At 44.8% G+C, this 18,716-nt stretch overlaps 2 protein-coding genes across 2 annotated transcripts in view; both read left to right on the top strand.

Moving 5' to 3' along the window:
• LOC144697491 (uncharacterized) overlaps positions 1-18,716 on the top strand; it is a 1,380,819-nt gene that overhangs the window by 169,524 nt on the left and 1,192,579 nt on the right. The window lies entirely within an intron of this gene.
• LOC144698479 (uncharacterized) lies at positions 6,288-7,788 on the top strand. The gene has a single exon (XM_078570419.1). The coding sequence runs from the start codon at positions 6,595-6,597 to the stop codon at positions 7,786-7,788; it is 1,194 nt and encodes a 397-aa protein (XP_078426545.1). The 5' UTR covers positions 6,288-6,594.

Raw genomic sequence — 18,716 nt, 5'->3', positions numbered from 1 at the left:
ATGAAAGGAAGAGGCGACATAGGATCAAAAAGCGACTTCGCTATAAGCGCTTGACCGCCACAAGCCAGTTATCCCTGTGGTAACTTTCCTGACACCTCCTGCTTAAAACCCATAAGGTCAGAAGGATCATGTGGCCCCACTTTCACAGTGTGTATTCACACTGAAAATCTAGATCAAGCGAGTTTTTGCCCTTCTGCCCCACAGGGAGGCAGTGGCGTAGTAATATTGTCACTGGACTGGTACTCCAGAGACCCAGGGTGATGCACTGGGGACCTGGGTTCATTTACCACCAGGGCAGATGGTGAAATTTCAACTCAATAAAAGTCTGGAATTGAAAGTCTGGTGACCACAAAACCATTGCCGATTGTTGTAAAATCCATCTGCTGGGCTTGTCTGGTCTGGCCTACATGTGACTCCAGATCCACAGCAATGCTCTCTGAACAAGGGCAATTAGGGCTGGGCAATAAATGCTGGCCTAGCCAGCGATGCCCACATCCCATGAACAAAAACAAAATCCACGACTGAGCTATGGCTTATTGAGGTCTGTTTCAGCTGATGTTAATAAACTCCAGCTCAGTTTATAGGGGTTGATATTGGTGAATGTGAAATAAATTAGCTTCCTGTTAAACACACGGTCTGTGAAGTGTTTTCTGATATCTCTAACAAAAATTACATATGAATTAGGAGCAGGAGTAGGCCATTCGGCCCCTCGAGCCTACTTCAACATTCAATAAGATCATGGCTGACCTGGTTATACCCTCAAATCCACATTCCTGCCTAGCCCAGATAACCTTTCACCTCCTTGCTTATCAAGAGTCTATCTTGTTCTGCCTTAACAATATTCATAGACTCTGTTTCCACAGCCTGTTGTGGAAGGGAATTCCAAAGACTCACGACCCTCTGAGTGAAAAAAAAACTCCTTATCTTTGCCCTAAACGGGTGACCCCTTCTTTTTGAACAGTGACCCCAAGTTTTAGATTCTCCCACAAAAAGAAACATCCTCTCCACATCCACCCTCGCAAGACACCTCAGGATCTTAAAGGTTACAATCAAGTCGCCGCTTACGCTTCTAAACTCCAGTGGATACAAATCTAACCTGTCTAACCTTTCCTCATAAGACAACCTTCTGATTCCAGGTATTAGTCTAGTAAATCTTCTCTGAACTGCTTCCAAAATGCATTTGCATCCTTCCTTAAATAAGGAAACCAATACTGTACACAATACTCCCGATGTGCTCTCACCAATGCCCTGTATAACTAAAGCATAACCTCCCTACTTTTGTAATCAATTCCCCTTGCAATAAACAATGACATTCTATGAACTTTCCTAATTATTTGCTCTATCTGCATGCTAACCTTTTGCAATTCATGCACTAGAGCATCCAGATCCTCTGCATCTCAGTGCTCTGTGTTGTGGAGATTCAGTAGAATCAGCACACGCAGTCTGTGTCTCGCGTTCAGGAGTCTTTATTCAGCATATATGCAGGAGATCAGAATTACATACAGTCAGCACCCGAGGCCTGGCAGGGCTTAGTCACACATTGTATTTATACATTTGTAACTAGGTCAATGATGTAGTCAAGTTTACAGAGAAAAACCACATAAACCATTAGTGCCTCACATCGTCGCGTCTGACATTTGACTGCAGGCTTCTGACATTACTGTTCCACAATGTGGTCTAACCACATGAACATCCTGTCCTGGTTAGCTGGCTCCTGCTGTTGCTAAGGCCAAATAGATATCTTAAGAATATGTCAGGTATCCCAGCAGCACCACACTCACCCTGACAATCCCTCCTGTTGGTGGAGTTCATCAGGCAACTCCAAGCCACAGCATGATATTCTATCTTCCCCTCTCCAGTGATCAGTTGATGGGTGAGGCGGTGATATCAATTACCTCTCCCCCTTACACTGCACTTATCTTGCAGGCAGATAAGTCCAAGCTGTGGTCATATAGTAAGTGCTGGCTCAGCTGCACATTTCCATACTAAACTGACAAGCTAAATTCTTCCTCCCCAAGAGGTGGCCTCTTCCTCAAAGGTTTCATTTCCACACTCTTCAAAGATTTGGCCAGTATTAGAGCCTTCCGCTACCTCCTCAGACTACACACGGGGCATGTCAAGTACAGCAGCAGTACTAACTGCGCTACTCCGAAAACATGGGAGATAATCCTGATTCCTGGTGGATCTGTACATTCTGGCCCCAATCCCAGGAGGTCCACCCACCAAGTGGTTGTGTCCACTTGGCCTATGCCCTTGCTCTTCTGTTACAGTGTGCAGTAAGCCCTTTGCACCCTCTCAACTTCCTTTCATATCACCGTGAGGTGTTCAGGCAGAGGTGGGATTGGGTAGGAGAACTGGCTAATGTATTGTGTCAGGTTGCCCTTTATATCATCCTTGACCTGCACGTTCACCATGTTCCAAAGATGGGAAATTACAGGCCGATTAGCCTGACCTCGGTCGTTGGTAAGGTTTTAGTGTCCATTGTTAAGGATGAGATTTCAGAATACTTGGAAGTGCATGATAAAATAGGGCAAAGTCAGCAAGGTTTCATAAAGGGGAGGTCATGCCTGACAAATCTGTTAGAATTCTTTGAGGAGGTAATGAGTAGGTTAGACAAAGGAGAGCCAATGGATGTTATCTACTTGGACTTCCAGAAGGCCTTTGACAAGGTGCCGCACAGGAGGCTGCTCAGTAAGATAAGAGCCCATGGTGTTAGAGGCAAGGTACTAGCATGGATAGAAGATTGACTGACTGGCAGGAGGCAGAGAGTGGGGATAAGAGGGTCCTTCTCAGGATGGCGGCTGGTGACTAGTGGAGTTCCGGAGGGGTCAGTGTTGTGACCACAGCTTTTCACTTTATACATTAATGATCTAGATGAAGGAACTGAAAGCATCCTGGCTAAGTTTGCAGATGATACAAAGATAGGTGGAGGGACAGGTAGTATTGAGGAGGCTGCAGAAGGATTTGGACAGGTTAGGAGAATGGGCTAAGAAGTGGCAGATGGAATACAATGTGGGGAAGTGTGAGGTCATGCACTTTGGTAGGAAGAATAGAGGCATAGACTATTTTCTAAATGGGGAGAGAATTCAGAAATCTGGAGTGCAAAGGGACTTGGGAGTCCGAGTCCAGGATTCTCTTAAGGTTAACTTGCAGGTTGAGTCAGTAGTTAGGAAGGCAAATTCAATGTTGGCATTTATTTCGAGAGGACTAGAATATAAAAGCAGGGATGTGTTGCTGAGGCTTTATAAGGCTCTGGTCAGACCACATTTAGAATACTGTGAGCAATTTTGGGCCCCGTATCTCAGGAAGGATGTTCTGGCCCTGGAGAGGATCCAGAGGAGGTTCACGAGAACGATCCCAGGAATGAAAGGCTTAACATATGAGGAACGTTTGAGGACTCTGGGTCTATACTCAATGGAGTTTAGAAGAATGAGGGGGGATCTGATTGAAACTTACAGATTACTGAAAGGCCTGGATAGAGTGGACGTGGGGAAGATGTTTCCATTAGTAGGAGAGACTAGGACCCGAGGTCACAGCCTCAGAGTAAAGGGAAGACCTTTTAGAACAGAGATGAGCAGAAACTTTTTTAGCCAGAGAGTGGTGAGTCTATGGAATTCATCGCCACAGAAGGCTGTGGAGTCCAGGTCATTGAGTGTATTTAAGACCGAGATAGATAGGTTCTTGATTGGTAAGGGGATCAAAGGTTACATGGAGAAGGCGGGAGAATGGGGTTGAAAAACTTATCAGCCATGATTGAATGGCGGAGCAGACTTGATGGGCCGAATGGGCTAATTCCTGCTCCTATGTCTTATGGTCTTAAACATTTCTCTGGGTTTGAGTTTGCTGTGTATAAATCCTCCCCTTCTAACCCCCTGTAAAAGGAGTTTCCAAACACTCGGTGTAAACTGGGCTCCGAGAGTTTCTAATCCGGGTTTGGAATCCTACACCGGGTGTTTGTGAACCCTCCCAGTCCACCCTCCAGTTCCATTCCTCTCCTGCACTCGGCCCGTTCCTCTCCTGCACTCGGCCCTATCCTCTCCCGTTGGATTTTCAGCCTTCATCCCCATCCAGTTCCCGCGTTGCGTAAGTTTTAGTCGCAGCCCGGCCCCGCCCCTCATTCACTCCGATTGGCTGGAGGACGAGCGGCTGCAGCTCGGTCCTCCAACCCTGCCCCTCACCTTATTGGTCCGGAACTGCCGTCAATCATTTTGAACAGGAGCATGCGCAGTCTGTGGAGACGGACGTGAAAACAGCTTGAGCGAGCGCATTTAAAATGCGGGTTTTACAAAGACAGAGTGCGGGTCCGGAGCCGAAAATGAACCCGTGAACAGAGATAGGGCTGACAGGTGAGTTTGGAAGCTTCATAAACTGACGGTGCCGGCCCCAAACCCTCAATAAGGAGCCACCGGTTCCGGGATTGCTCGGAGCTGCGGGAAAAAGGCCCGAGTTAACGGCCGCCATCTTTATAGGGGCAGTGTCGAGACGGGCGCATGCGCGGCCGCCATCTTTATAGGGGAAGTCGAGATGGGCGCATGCGCGACCCCATCCTCACGGGGACAATGAACAACATCGCCCGAGGGAGACATTCATAAAATGTGTGTTCACCAGGAGTTTAGATCAGCAGCAATAGAATTGTAAACCCAAAGTCACTAAGTAGTACGTAATTTAAGTGTTGCTGAAAAGAGACATACTGTTGTGACTTCATGTTGCACTCATCCGGACAGGTGCAAGAAAACCAAATTTCTGAGCAAACAACAATTTATGCTGCACGAGGAAAGGGCGTTGACTGGTTTGGCCAGTGAGCTCTGATTGGTCAAGGCATTGCCATGGAGAATGCACCATGAAGCTATCATTCAACAAAATGCCCCAAGCCTGGACATGCTCATTCTGCCTGCAGTGGACAGTTCCCTGTGTATGAATATATGTAGCTTCTAGCAAGCATAAGTGAGCCACATTATGAGCCCGACTGATAATCTTTGAAATTCGGTGTTCTTGCGTCTGTCCTGATGAGTACAAGATAAAAAGTTTCGACAGAATGTCTCTTTTTTAGCAATACTCAAGTGTCTTAAAGGGGGAAAGTGTGGTCGACAGAAGGAGTGGTGCAGGGAGAGAATTTCAGAGCTTGGGAACGAAGGAACTTAAGGCATGGTCATTAATGGTGGAACGATTAAAATGGAGAATGTACAAGATGCCAGAATTCGAGCAGTGCAGATATTTCAGAGGACTGTGGGGCTGGAGGAGATTACAGAGATAAGGAGGGGCGAGACCATGGAGGGATTTGAAAACAAGGATGGGAATTTTAAAATCAAGTTGTTGCTTGAACGGGAGCCAAGACAGCTCAGGAAGCAGATGGGTGACAGAGGAACAGGACTTGCTACGAGTGAAGACGTGGACAGCAGACCTTTGGATGGCTTCACATTTACAGAGAGTAGAATGTGGGAGACCAGCCAGGAGTGTGTTGGAATAGTCACTCGAGTCTGGAGTTAGCAGCAGCAGGGGTGAGGGTTTCAGCAGCAGAAGCACTGAGACAGGGGTGATGTTAGGTGATGTAACGGAGGTGGAAATAGGCCATTTTAGTGATGGCACAGATATGAGGTCAGAATCTTATCTCGAGATCAAATGTAACACCAAGGTTGTGAACACATCTAACATCTCAGACTGTTCCCAGGAAGAGGGATGGAGTTGGTATCTAGGGAATGGAGATTGGAGCAGGGACTGAAAACAGTGTCTTCAGTCTTCTCAGTGTTTAATTGGAGTTAATTAGTCATCAGGAAGAGAAGCAGGAACGAGAATGGGCCATGAGACTGATCCCAGGTTTAACTTAGTTAGAGAGGGAGAGAAGGAAGGAAGGAAACCCTGGGAGGTTTGGAGAAACCATCTTCACGATTGCTCAATAAATCTCCGCATTGTAAGTTTTGGACACAAGGTTAACGTCTGCTATTCTTTATGGTCAGTCAGGGGGTTTCAGATTAATGTTTTGTCACGAGTAATAACTAAAGTGAATGATCAGACATATTGTTATCTCCAGTTGGACAAATTTGTTAAAAAGATGCCAGAAGAATTATCCGAAACTCAGGATTTCAGCTCAGGGAGGAGGGAGAGTGTGTGGGACGGGGATTTGTAGCTTTGGGGAAAGAAGACAGGAAATAATGTTCCACAGGAACTAGAATTGTCTGTTCTGAATTTCTATCCTGTTCTTACGGTGATGACTTTTGTGAACTCCTTTTACAGGGTATTGGAAAGGGAGGATTTACAGACGGGAAACTCAAACCAAACATCACATCAAGATCTGACAGAGTCACTCGATTCATCAGAACCTGAGTATCATCGGTCTTTGAATACGGAGGGAGAAATGTTTGTCAGTTCTGTCTGTTAGAAAAGATTTCAAACATCAGTGTGACTGGAAAAGCACTGAGGCACACACACCCGAGTGAGAGTGTTCCAGTGAACTGACTGTGGAAAGAGCTTTAACCAGTTACACAGTCTGAAAAACATCACCTCATTAACAGACGGGAGAAACTGTACACGTGTTCTGCGCGTGGACAAGGATTCAACTGATCATCAAACCTGGAGAGACACAGAGACATTTGAACCATGGAGAAACCGTGGAAGTGTGAGGACTGTGGAAAAGGATTCAGTTACCCATCCCAGCTGGAAATCCATCGACGCAGTCACACGGGGGAGAGACCATTCACCTGCTCCGAGTGTGGGAAGGGATTCACTCTGTCAGCCAACCTGCGAACACATCAGCGAATTCACACTGAGGAGAGACCATTCACTTGCTCTGAGTGTGGGAAGGGATTCACTCAGTCATCTGAGCTGCTGAGACACCAGCGAGTTCACAGTGGGAAGAAGCCATTCACCTGCTCTGAGTGTGGGAAGGGATTCACTTCCTCAACCAACCTGCGAACACACCAGCGAATTCACAATGGGGAGAGACCGTTCGTCTGCTCTGAGTGTTGGAAGGGATTCACTCAGTCATCTGACCTGCTGAGACACCGGCGGGTTCACACTGGGGAGAGGCCGTTCACCTGCTCCGAGTGTGGGAAGGGATTCACTCAGTCATCTGACCTGCTGATACACCGGCGAGTTCACAGTGGGGAGAGACCGTTCACCTGCTCCGAATGTGGGAAGGGATTCACTCAGTTATCCAGCCTTCTGAGACACCAGCAGCTACACACTGGTGAGAGGCCATTCACCTGCTCCGAGTGTGGGAAGGGTTTCACTCAATCATCCCAACTGCTGATACACCAGCGGTTTCACAATGGGGAGAGGCCATTCACCTGCTCTGAGTGTGGGAAGGGTTTCACTCAGTCATCCCACCTGCAAACACACCAGCGAATTCATGCTGGAGATACATCGTTCACTTGCTCCGAGTGTGGGAAAGGATTCACTCAGCCATCCCACTTGCAAACACACCAGCGGTTTCACAATGGGGAGAGACCATTCACCTGCTCCGAGTGTGGAAAGGATTTCACTCAGTCATCCAGGCTCCAAACACACCAGCGAATTCACACTGGAGAGAGACCATTCACCTGCTCCGAGTGTGGGAAGGGATTCACTCAGTCATCCCACCTGCGAATACACCAGCGGTTTCACACTGGAGAGAGACCATTCACCTGCTCCGTGTGTGGGAAGGGATTCACTCAGCCATCCGGCCTGCTGAGACACCAGCGGTTTCATACTGGGGAAAGACCATTCACCTGCTCCGTGTGTGGGAAGGGATTCACTCAGTCATCCCACTTGCGAATACACCAGCGAATTCACACTCTCCAGAAGACACCATAAGAACATATGGAATAGGAACGGGAGCAGACCTTTTGGCCTCTCAAGTTTGCTGTGCCATTCAATAAGATCATGGCTGATCTTCTTGTCTTTGAATTTCCACATTCCCATCTAACCCCGATAACCTTTGATTCCCTTGCCTAACAAGAATCTATCTACCTCTGTCTTAAAAATATTCAATGACCCCACCTCCACCGCCTTCTGAGGCAGGGAGTTCCCATTCGCACATCCCTCTGAGAGAAAAAAATTATCCTCATCTCTGTCCTAAAAGGGCAACCCCCTAATTTTAAAACAGTGCCCCCTAGTTCTGGACTCACCCACAAGAGGAAATGTCCTTTCGACGTCCACCTTGTCAGGGCTGTTCAGGATCTTGTACACTTCATTCAAATCACCCCTCACTCTTCTAAACTCGAGTGGAAACAAGCCCAGTCTGTCCAACCTTTCCTCAAGACAGCCCACTCATTCCAGGTATCAATCTAGTGAACATCCTTTGAACCGCCTCCAATGCATTTATATCCTTCCTTAAATAAGGAGACCAAAACTGCACACAGTATTCAAGGTGCGGTCCTGTATAACTGAAGCATAACATCCTTACTTTTATGTTCAACCCCTCTCCTAACAAAGGATAGCATTCCATTAGCCTTATTAATTACTTGCTGTACCTGCATACAAACATTTTGTGACTCATTTACTAGAACACCTAGGTCCCTCTGCACCTCAGAATTATGCAGCCATTCTCCATTTAAGCAATACTCTGCTTTTTTGTTCTTCCTGCCAAAGTGACCAACTTCACATTTTCCCACATTTCACTCCAGTTGCCAGATCTTTGGCCACTCACTCAACCTATCTACATCCATCTGCAACCTCCTCATGTCATCTTCACAACATACTTTCCTACCTATCTTTGTGCCATCTGCCAATTTAGCGACCATGTCTTCACTCCCCTTAAATAAGTCATTGATGTGAATCATAAAAAGTTGAGGCCCCAGTCCAGACCCCTGTGGGACTCCATTCGTCACATCCCGCCAATCAGAAAAAGACCCATTTGAACATACTCTCTGCTTTCTGCCAGCCAGCCAATCTCCTATGCATGCTAATAAGTTACCCCCTACACCATGCGCTTTTATTTTCCGTAATAATCTTTGATGTGGCACCTTCTCAAATGGCTTCTGGAAATCCAAGTAGAGTACGTCTACAGGCTCCCCTTTATCCATTGCGCATGTTACTCCTTCAAAAAAATCACCAATAAATTGGTTAAACATGATTTTCCTTTCACAAAACCATGCTGACACTTCCCAATTGCCTTGAGCTCTTCTAAGTGCCCAGCTATCACCACCTGAATGATTGATTCTGATAACTTCCCCACGACAGACGTCAAGCTAACTGGCCTATAGTTTCCTGTTTTCTGCCTCCCTCCTTTCTTGAATAGAGGGGTTATATTTGCCAGTTTCCAATCTGATGGAACCTTTCCAAAATCTAGTGAATTTTGGAAAATTAACACCAGCCAATTACCAACTACCTCATTAGCCACCTCTTTTAAGACCCCAGGATGTAGTTCATTGGGTCCCAGAGACTTGCCAGCCTGCAGCTCCATCAATTTGCTCAGTACCAATTCCCCAGTGATTTCAATTTCACCAAATTCCTTTCTCCTATTCACCTCCTGATTTGCAGCTATTACTGGAGTGTGTTTTGTATTCTCTACATTGAACACAGAAGCAAAATATTGTTAATTTCTTCCACCATTTCCTTATCTACTATTAACTCCCCACTGTCACCCTCTAGAGGACCAACACTCGCTTTGTTCACTCTTTTCCTTTTTAAGCACCTGTAGAAACACTTGCTATCCATTTTTACATTTCTAGCAAACTTCCTCTCACACTCTAATTTCTTTCTCCTGATTAACCTTTCAGCCATTTTCTACTGTTCTTTAAATTCTGTCCAATCATCTGTCCTGCTGCTCATCTTTGTGGAGTTGTATGCTTTTTCCTTAAGCTTGATGCTTTCCTTAACTTCTTTAGTTAGCCACAGATAGTGGGTCCTCCCCTTATAATTTTTCTTTATGGTAGGAATGTACTCATTCTGAATACTTTGAAATATCCCCTTAAATGTCTGCCGCTGCTTCTCTATTGATCTATCCTCTAGCCTAGTTTCCCATTTCACTTTGGCTAGCTCAGCTTTCATCCCCACATAGTTGCCCTTGTTTAAGTTTAAGATATTAGTCTTTGACCCACTCTCCTCCCTTTCAAACTGGATGTAAAATTCAACCATATTGTGCTCGCTGCTCCCGAGCAGTGCCCTTACTCTGAGGTCATTAATTAATCCTGTTACATTACACCATACCAAGTCAAATATAACCTGCTCTTTGTTTGGTTCCTGAACATGCTGCTCTAAGAAACTATTTCAAAAGCATTCTAAGAACTCCTCATCCAGGCTATTACTGCCAATCTGATTTTTCCAGTTAATGTGCAGATTAAAATCACCCATGATTATCGCCATCCCTTTATCACAAGCACACAATATTTTCTTTTGAATACTTTATCCTACACTATGGCTGCTGTTAGCGGCCCGTCAACCACTCCCACTAATGACTATTTTTCCCCTACTATTCCTCATCTGCACCCAAACCGAATCTACATCCTGATCTCCTGATCCAAGGTCATCTCTAACTATTGCACCAATGCCCTCTTTGATTAACAATGCTACCCCTACACCTTTACTGAGCTTCCTAGTCTCCTTAAATGTCGTGTACCACTCAATATTAAGGACCCAATCTTAGTTGTCCTGCAGCCACGTCACCATAATTACTATCAGATCATATTTATTTACTTCTGTGTGGGTCATCAATTCATTTACTTTGTTTTGAATGCTATGTGCATTCAGATAGAGAGCCTTCAGTCTTGTCTTTTTGTTACCGTTGTAACATCTAGTCTTGACTGTTGATTTATTCTTAGGTTTTTTCTCTCAGTCCTTTCCTGGCATTCTCTGACCTCATTTCTCATATTACTATTTTGCTCTCCTCTCTTGACTCTACACCTTGAATTGCTACCTCTACCCAAGCTTGATCCCTCACCGCTCTTGTTTAGTTTAAAGCCCTCTCTACTTCCCTAGCTATGCGATTTGCGAGGACACTCATCCCAGCACAGTTCAGGTGTAAACCGTCCCAACGGTACAGCCCCCACTGCCCCCAGCACTGATACCAGTGCCCCACAAACCGGAACCCAGTTCTCCCACACCAATCTTTGAGCCACACATTGGTCTCGCTAATCTTATTTGCCCGATGCCAATTTGCACATGGCTCAGGTAATAATCCAGAGATTATTACCTTTGGGTTTCTGCTACATAATTTGGTACCTAGCTTCTTTTACTGACTTTACAGAACCTCTTTCCTCGTTCTACCTATGTCATTGGTACGTACATGGACCACGACAACTGGATTCTCCCCCTCCCATTGCAAGTCCCTCTCCAACCCTGAGCAGATGTCCCGAACCCTAGCACTGGGCAGGCAACATAGCCGTCTGGACTCTCACTTTTTGCTGCAGAAAACAGTGTCAATGCCCTCACTATACTATCCCCTACTACCACTACATTCCTTTTTGCTCCTCCTGCGTGAATGGCTTCCTGTACCAGAGTGTCATGGCCAGCCAGCTCATCCACCTTGCACATTTCGCTTTCATCCACACAGGTTGTGAGCACCTCAAACCTGTTTGACACTTGCAAAGTCTGAGGCTCCTCCACTCCTGCCTGCTCAGTCCCATTACCTGCCTCACTGACAGTCACATCCTCCAGTCCCTCACTGCTGATCAAACAGATGACCCTCTTCTAAGAGGTGTGACTGTCTTCTGGAACAAAGTATCCAGGTATTTCTCCCCATCCCTTATGTTGCACAGTGTCTACATTTCGGTTTCGAGATCAATAATCCTGATCCGGAATTCCTCAAGCTGCTTACACTTCCTGCAGACGTGTTTGTCATGGATCGCTTTGGCATCCAAAAGCTCCCACATCTCACAGCTACAACATAACCCCTGTCCTACCATTCTAACTTATGTTATTTAGTTAATTTACTTTAATTACTTTCTTCCTATGTATGCTACAATTTACTGTGTTTACTGAATGCTAGTACCACTGACAACTAAAGATTATATGCTTCTTAACTACAAGGGATGTGTATTAGATGTTCATTTAAGTAACTTTATTTTATTGCTTGTTTAAAATCTTTGTTGTTTTATTTGAATTTTAAAGTTTTCAAATTTTGGTTTATTATTGTAAAGTTATTTTTATTTATAGATCTACCTGAACTCGTCAGTCCTAAGATGGTTTCTCACACACTCCCTTATACTGAACACTTACCGACCAATCAACGTACCAGCTTCCACAGTTGCCTCTTTCCCCCCCCCCACTGCTGCTGCCTCACAGCAGCTGCAACAGTGAAACAGCCTGTTCCTCACTCAAATCCCCCGTCTGTATTTATACACATTCCTCACTCAAATCCCCGGTCTGTATTTACAGACGTTCCTCACTCAAATACCCAGTCTGTATTTATAGGCGCTCCTCACTCAAATACCCCGTCTGTATATATAGGCGCTACTCACTCAAATCCCATGTCTGTATTTATAGACGTTCCTCACTCAAATACCCCGTCTGTATTTATAGACGTTGCTCACTCAAATCCCCGGTCTGTATTTATAGACGTTCCTCACTCAAATATCCCGTCTGTATTTATAGGCGCTACTCACTCAAATCCCATGTCTGTATTTATAGGCGCTCCTCACTCAAATCCCCCGTCTGTATTTATAGACGTTCCTCACTCAAATCCCCGGTCTGTATTTATAGACATTCCTCACTCAAATACCCCGTCTGTATTTATAGGCGCTCCTCACTCAAATCCCCCGTCTGTATTTATAGGCGCTACTCACTCAAATCCCATGTCTGTATTTATAGACGTTCCTCACTCAAAACTCTGGTCTGTATTTATAAACGTTCCTCACTCAAATACCCCGTCTGTGTTTATACACATTCCTCACTCAAATCCCCGGTCTGTATTTACAGACGTTCCTCACTCAAATACCCCGTCTGTATTTATAGGCGCTCCTCACTCAAATCCCCCGTCTGTATTTATAGACGTTCCTCACTCAAATCCCCGGTCTGTATTTATAGAGCCTCCTCACTCAAATACCCCGTCTGTATTTATAGGCGTTCCTCACTCAAATCCCATGTCTGTATTTATAGGCGTTCCTTACTCAAATCCCCGGTCTGTATTTATTGGTGCTCCTCGCTCACATCCTCACTCTGTATTTATAGACTTTCCTCACTCAAATCCCGGCTCTGTATTTATAGAAGTTCCTCACTCAAATCCCCAGTCTGTAATTATAGGCACTCCTCACGCAAATCCCCACTCTGTATTTATAGGCGTTCCTCATTCAAATCCCCGGTCTGTATTTAGAGGTGTTCCTCACACAAATCCCCGGTCTGTATTTACAGACGTTCCTCACTCAAATACCCCGTCTGTATTAATAGGCGTTCATCACTCAAATCTCCAGTCTGTATTTATAGACGTTCCTCACTCAAATCCCCGGTCTGTATTTATTGAGCCTCCTCACTCAAATCCCCGGTCTGTATTTATATGCGTTCCTCACTCAAATCCCCAGTCTGTATTAAGAGACGTTCCTCACCAAAAGCCCGGTCTGTATTTATAGGCGCTCCTCATTCAAACACCCAGTCTTTACTTATAGGTGCTCCTCACTCAAGTCCACGGTCTCTATTTATAGATCTGCTCACTCAAATCTCCGGTCTGTATTTATAAGCGCTCCTCACACATATCTCTGGTATCTATTAATGGCGTTCCTCACTCAAATCCCCGGTCTGTATTTATAGATGTTCCTCACTCAAATCTCAAGTCTGTATTTATAGCCGTTCCTCACTCAAATCCCCAGTCTGTATTTATAGACGTTCCTCACTCAAATCTCCGGTCTGTATTTATAGACGCTCCTCACTCAAATCCCCAGCCTGTATTTATAGATGCTCCTCACTCAAATCCCCGGTCTGTATTTATAGGCGCTCCCCGCTCAAATCCCCGCCCTGTATTTATAGACGCTCCTTACTCAAATCCCCGCCCTGTATTTATAGACGCTCCTTACTCAAATCCCCAGCCTGTATTTATAGATGCTCCTCACTCAAATCCCCGATCAGTATTTATAGACGCTTCTCACTCAAAACCCGGTCTGTATTTATAGATGCTCTTCACTCAAATCCCCAGTCTGCATTTATAGTCGCTACTCACTCAAATCCCTGGTCTGTATTTATAGATGCTCCTCACTCAAACTCTAAGTCTGTATTTATAGACACTCGTCACTCAAATCTCCAGTCTGTATTTATAGACGTTCCTCACTCAAATCCCCGCTCTGTATTTATAGGTGCTCCTGACTCAAATCCTCACTCTGTATTTATAGACGTTCCTCACTCAAAACCCTGGTCTGTATTTATAAACGCTCATCACTCAAATCCCCGGTCTCTATTAATGGCGTTCCTCACTCAAATCTCCAGGCTGTATTTATAGATGTTCCTCACTCAAATCCCCAGTCTGTAATTATATGCACTTCTCACTCAAATCCTCACTCTGTATTTATAGACGTTCCTCACCAAATGCCCGGTCTGTATTTATAGGCGCTCCTCATTCAAACACCCAGTCTTTATTTATAGGTGCTCCTCACTCAAGTCCCCGGTCTCTCTTTATAGATGTGCTCACTCAAATCTCCGGTCTGTATTTATAAGCGCTCCTCACTCAAATCAAGGTCTCTATTAATGGCGTTCCTCAGTCAAATCCCCAGTCTGTATTTATAGATATTCCTCACTCAAATCTCCAGTCTGTATTTATAGCCGTTCCTCACTCAAATCCCCAGCCTGTATTTATAGACGATCCTCATTCAAGTCCTCACTCTGTTTTCATAGACGTTCCTCACTCAAATCCCTGGTCTGTATTTATAAACGCTCCTCACTCAAATCCCCGGTTTGTATTTATAGGTGCTCCTCACTCATCCTCACTCTGTATTCATAGACTTTCCTCACTCAAATCCCGGCTCTGTATTTATAGAAGTTCCTCACTCAAATTCCCAGTCTGTATTTATAGACGCTCATCACTCAAACCCCCAGTCTGTATTTATAGGCGCTCCTCTCTCAAATCCCCGATGAGTATTTATAGACGCTCCTCACTCAAATCCCCGGTCTGTATTTATAGGTGTTCCCGACTCAAATTGCCGGTCTGTATTTATAGGTGCTCCTCACTCAAATCCCGGGTCTATATGTATAGGCGTTCCTCACTCAAATTCCCTTTCTGTATTTTTAGGCGTTCCTCACTCAAATGCCCAGTCTGTATTTATAGGCGCTCCTCACTCAAACACCCAGTTTTTATTTATAGTTGCTCCTCACTCAAGTCCCCGGTCTCTATTAATGGCGTTCCTCACTCAAATCCCCAGTCTGTATTTATAGACGCTCCTCACTCAAATCCCCGGTCTGTGTTTATAGACGCTCCTCACTCAAATCCCCGGTCTGTATTAATAGAAGTTTCTCACTCAAATCCCCGGTCTGTATTTATAGGCACTCCACACTCAAATCCCGGGTCTGTATTTATAGACGCTCTTCAGTCAAATCCCCGGTCTGCATTTATAGTCGCTACTCACTCAAATCCCTGGTCTGTATTTATAGATGCTCCTCACTCAAACTCTAAGTCTGTATTTATAGACACTCGTCACTCAAATCTCCAGTCTGTATTTATAGACGTTCCTCACTCAAATCCCCGATCTGTATTTATACGCGCTCTTCACTAAAAATCCCCAGTCTGTATTTATAGACGTTCCTCACTCAAAACCCTGGTCTGTATTTATAAACGCTCTTCACTCAAATCCCCAGTCCGTATTTATAGACGCTCCACACTCTAATCCCCGGTCTGTATTTATAGGCACTCCTCACTCAAATTCCCGATCTGTATTTATAGACGCTCCTCACTCAAATCCCCGGTCTGTATTTTCAGATGTTCCTCACTCAAATCCCCGGTCTGTATTTATAGATGCTGCTCACTCAAATCCCGGGTCTGTATTTATAGACGCTCCTCGCTCAAATCCCCGGTCTGTATAGGCGCTACTCACTCAAATCCCTGGTCTGTATTTATCGATGCTCCTCACTCAAACTCCCAGTCTGTATTTATAGACACTCCACACTCAAATCCCCAGTCTGTACTTATAGACGCTCCATGCTCAAATCCCCGCTCTGTATTTATAGGTGCTCCTCACTCAAGTCCTCACTCTGTATTTATAGACGATCCTCACTCAAGTCCTCACTCTGTTTTCATAGACGTTCCTCACTCAAATCCCTGGTCTGTATTTATAAACGCTCCTCACTCAAATCCCCGGTTTGTATTTATAGGTGCTCCTCACTCACATCCTCACTCTGTATTCATAGACTTTCCTCACTTAAATCCCGGCTCTGTATTTATAAAAGTTCCTCACTCAAATCCCCAGTCTGTAATTATAGGCACTCCTCACGCAAAATCCCCACTCTGTATTTATAGATGTTCCTCATTCTAATCCCCAATCTGTATTTATAGGCACTCCTCACTCAAATCCCTGGTCTGTATTTACTGACGCTCCTCACTCAAATCCCCCGTCTGTATTTATAGGTGCTCCTCGGACAAATCATCACTCTTATTTATAGACTTTCCTCACTCAAATCCCCGCTCTGCATTTATAGATGTTCCTCACTCAAGTCCCCAGTCTGTAATTATAGGCACTCCTCACTCAAATTCCCAATCTGTATTTATAGACATTCCTCACCAAATGCCCGGTCTGTATTTATAGACGGCTCCTCACTTAAATGCCCAGTCTGTATTTATAGGCGCTCCTCACTCAAACACCCAGTCTTTATTTATAGGTGCACCTCACTCAAGTCCCCGGTCTCTATTTGTAGACGCTGATCACTCAAATCTCCGGTCTGTATTTATAGGCGCTCCTCACTCAAACCTCCGGTCTCTATTAATGGCATTCCTCACTCACATCCCCAGTCTTTATTTATAGCCGTTCCTCACTCAAATCCCCAGTCTGTATTTATAGACGCTCCTTACTCAAATCCCCAGTCTGTATTTATAGACGCTCCTCACTCAAATCCCCAGTCTGTATTTATAGATGCTCCTCACTCAAATCCCCGATCTGTATTTATACGCGCTCTTCACTCAAATCTCCAGTCTGTATTTATAGACGCTCCTCACTCAAATCCCCAGTCTGTATTTATAGACGTTCCTCACTCAAAACCCTGGTCTTTATTTATAGACGCTCATCACTCAAATCCCCGGTCTGTATTTATAGGTACTTCTCACTCAAATCCTCACTATTTATAGACTTTCCTCACCCAAATCTCGGCTCTGTATTTATAAATGTACCTCACTCAAATCCCCAGTTTGTAATTATATGCACTCCTCACTCAAATCCCCCCTCTGTATTTATAGACGTTCCTCATTCAAATGCCCGGTCTGTATTTATAGACATTCTTCACCAAATGCCCGGTCTGTATTTATAGGCGCTCCTCTCTCAAATCCCCAGTCTGTATTTAGAGACGCTCCTCACTCAAATCCCTGGTCTTTATTTAGAGACGCTACTCACTCAAATCTCCGGTCTGTATTTATTGGTGCTCCTCACTCAAATCCTCACTCTGTATTTATAGGCGTTCATCACTCAAATCCCCAGGCTGTATTTATAGACGCTGCTCACTCAAATCCCTGGTCTATATTTATTGGCGCTACTCATTCAAATCTCCAGTCTGTATAGGCGTTGCTCACTCAAATCCCCTTTCTGTATTTTTAGGCGTTCCTCACTCAAATGCCCAGTCTGTATTTATAGGTGCTCCTCACTCAAACACCCAGTTTTTATTTATAGTTGCTCCTCACTCAAGTCCCCGGTCTCTATTAATGGCGTTCCTCACTCAAATCCCTAGTCTGTGTATATAAATGTTCCTCATTCAAATCTCCAGTCTGTATTTATAGCCGTTCCTCATTCAAATCTCTGGTCTCTATTAATGGCGTTCCTCACTCAAATCCCCAGTCTGTATTTATAGACGCTCCTCACTCAAATCCCCGGTCTGTATTTATAGACGCTCCTCACTCAAATCCCCACTCTGTATTTATAGGCGCTCCTCACTCAAATCCCCGGTCTGTATTTATAGACGTTTCTCACTCAAATCCCCGGTCTGTATTTATAGGCACTCCACACTCAAATCCCGGGTCTGTATTTATAGACGCTCTTCAGTCAAATCCCCGGTCTTCATTTATAGTCGCTACTCACTCAAATCCCTGGTCTGTATTTATAGATGCTCCTCACTCAAACTCTAAGTCTGTATTTATAGACACTCGTCACTCAAATCTCCAGTCTGTATTTATAGACGTTCCTCACTCAAATCCCCGCTCTGTATTTATAGGTGCTCCTGACTCAAATCCCCAGTCTGTATTTATAGACGTTCCTCACTCAAAACCCTGGTCTGTATTTATAGACGCTCCTCACTCAAATCCCCGGTCTGTATTTATAGATGCTCCTCACTCAAATCCCCGATCTGTATTTATACGCGCTCTTCACTCAAATCCCCAGTCTGTATTTATAGGCGCTTCTCTCTCAAATCTCCAGTCTGTATTTATAGACGTTCCTCACTCAAAACCCTGGTCTGTATTTATAAACACTCATCACTCAAATCCCCGGTCTGTATTTATAGGTGCTTCTCACTCAAATCCTCACTCTATTTCTAGACTTTCCTCACCAAATCCCGGCTCTGTATTTATAGATGTTCCTCACTCAAATCCCCAGTCTGTAATTATATGCACTCCTCACTCAAATCCCCACTCTGTATTTATAGACGTTCCTCATTCAAATGCCCGGTCTGTATTTATAGACGTTCTTCAC

The sequence above is a fragment of the Cetorhinus maximus genome, chromosome 23 (genome assembly GCF_964194155.1).
Source record: "Cetorhinus maximus chromosome 23, sCetMax3.hap1.1, whole genome shotgun sequence".
NCBI classification, from domain to species: Eukaryota; Metazoa; Chordata; class Chondrichthyes; order Lamniformes; family Cetorhinidae; genus Cetorhinus; species Cetorhinus maximus.
This window is presented reverse-complemented; position numbering and strand designations above follow the sequence as displayed.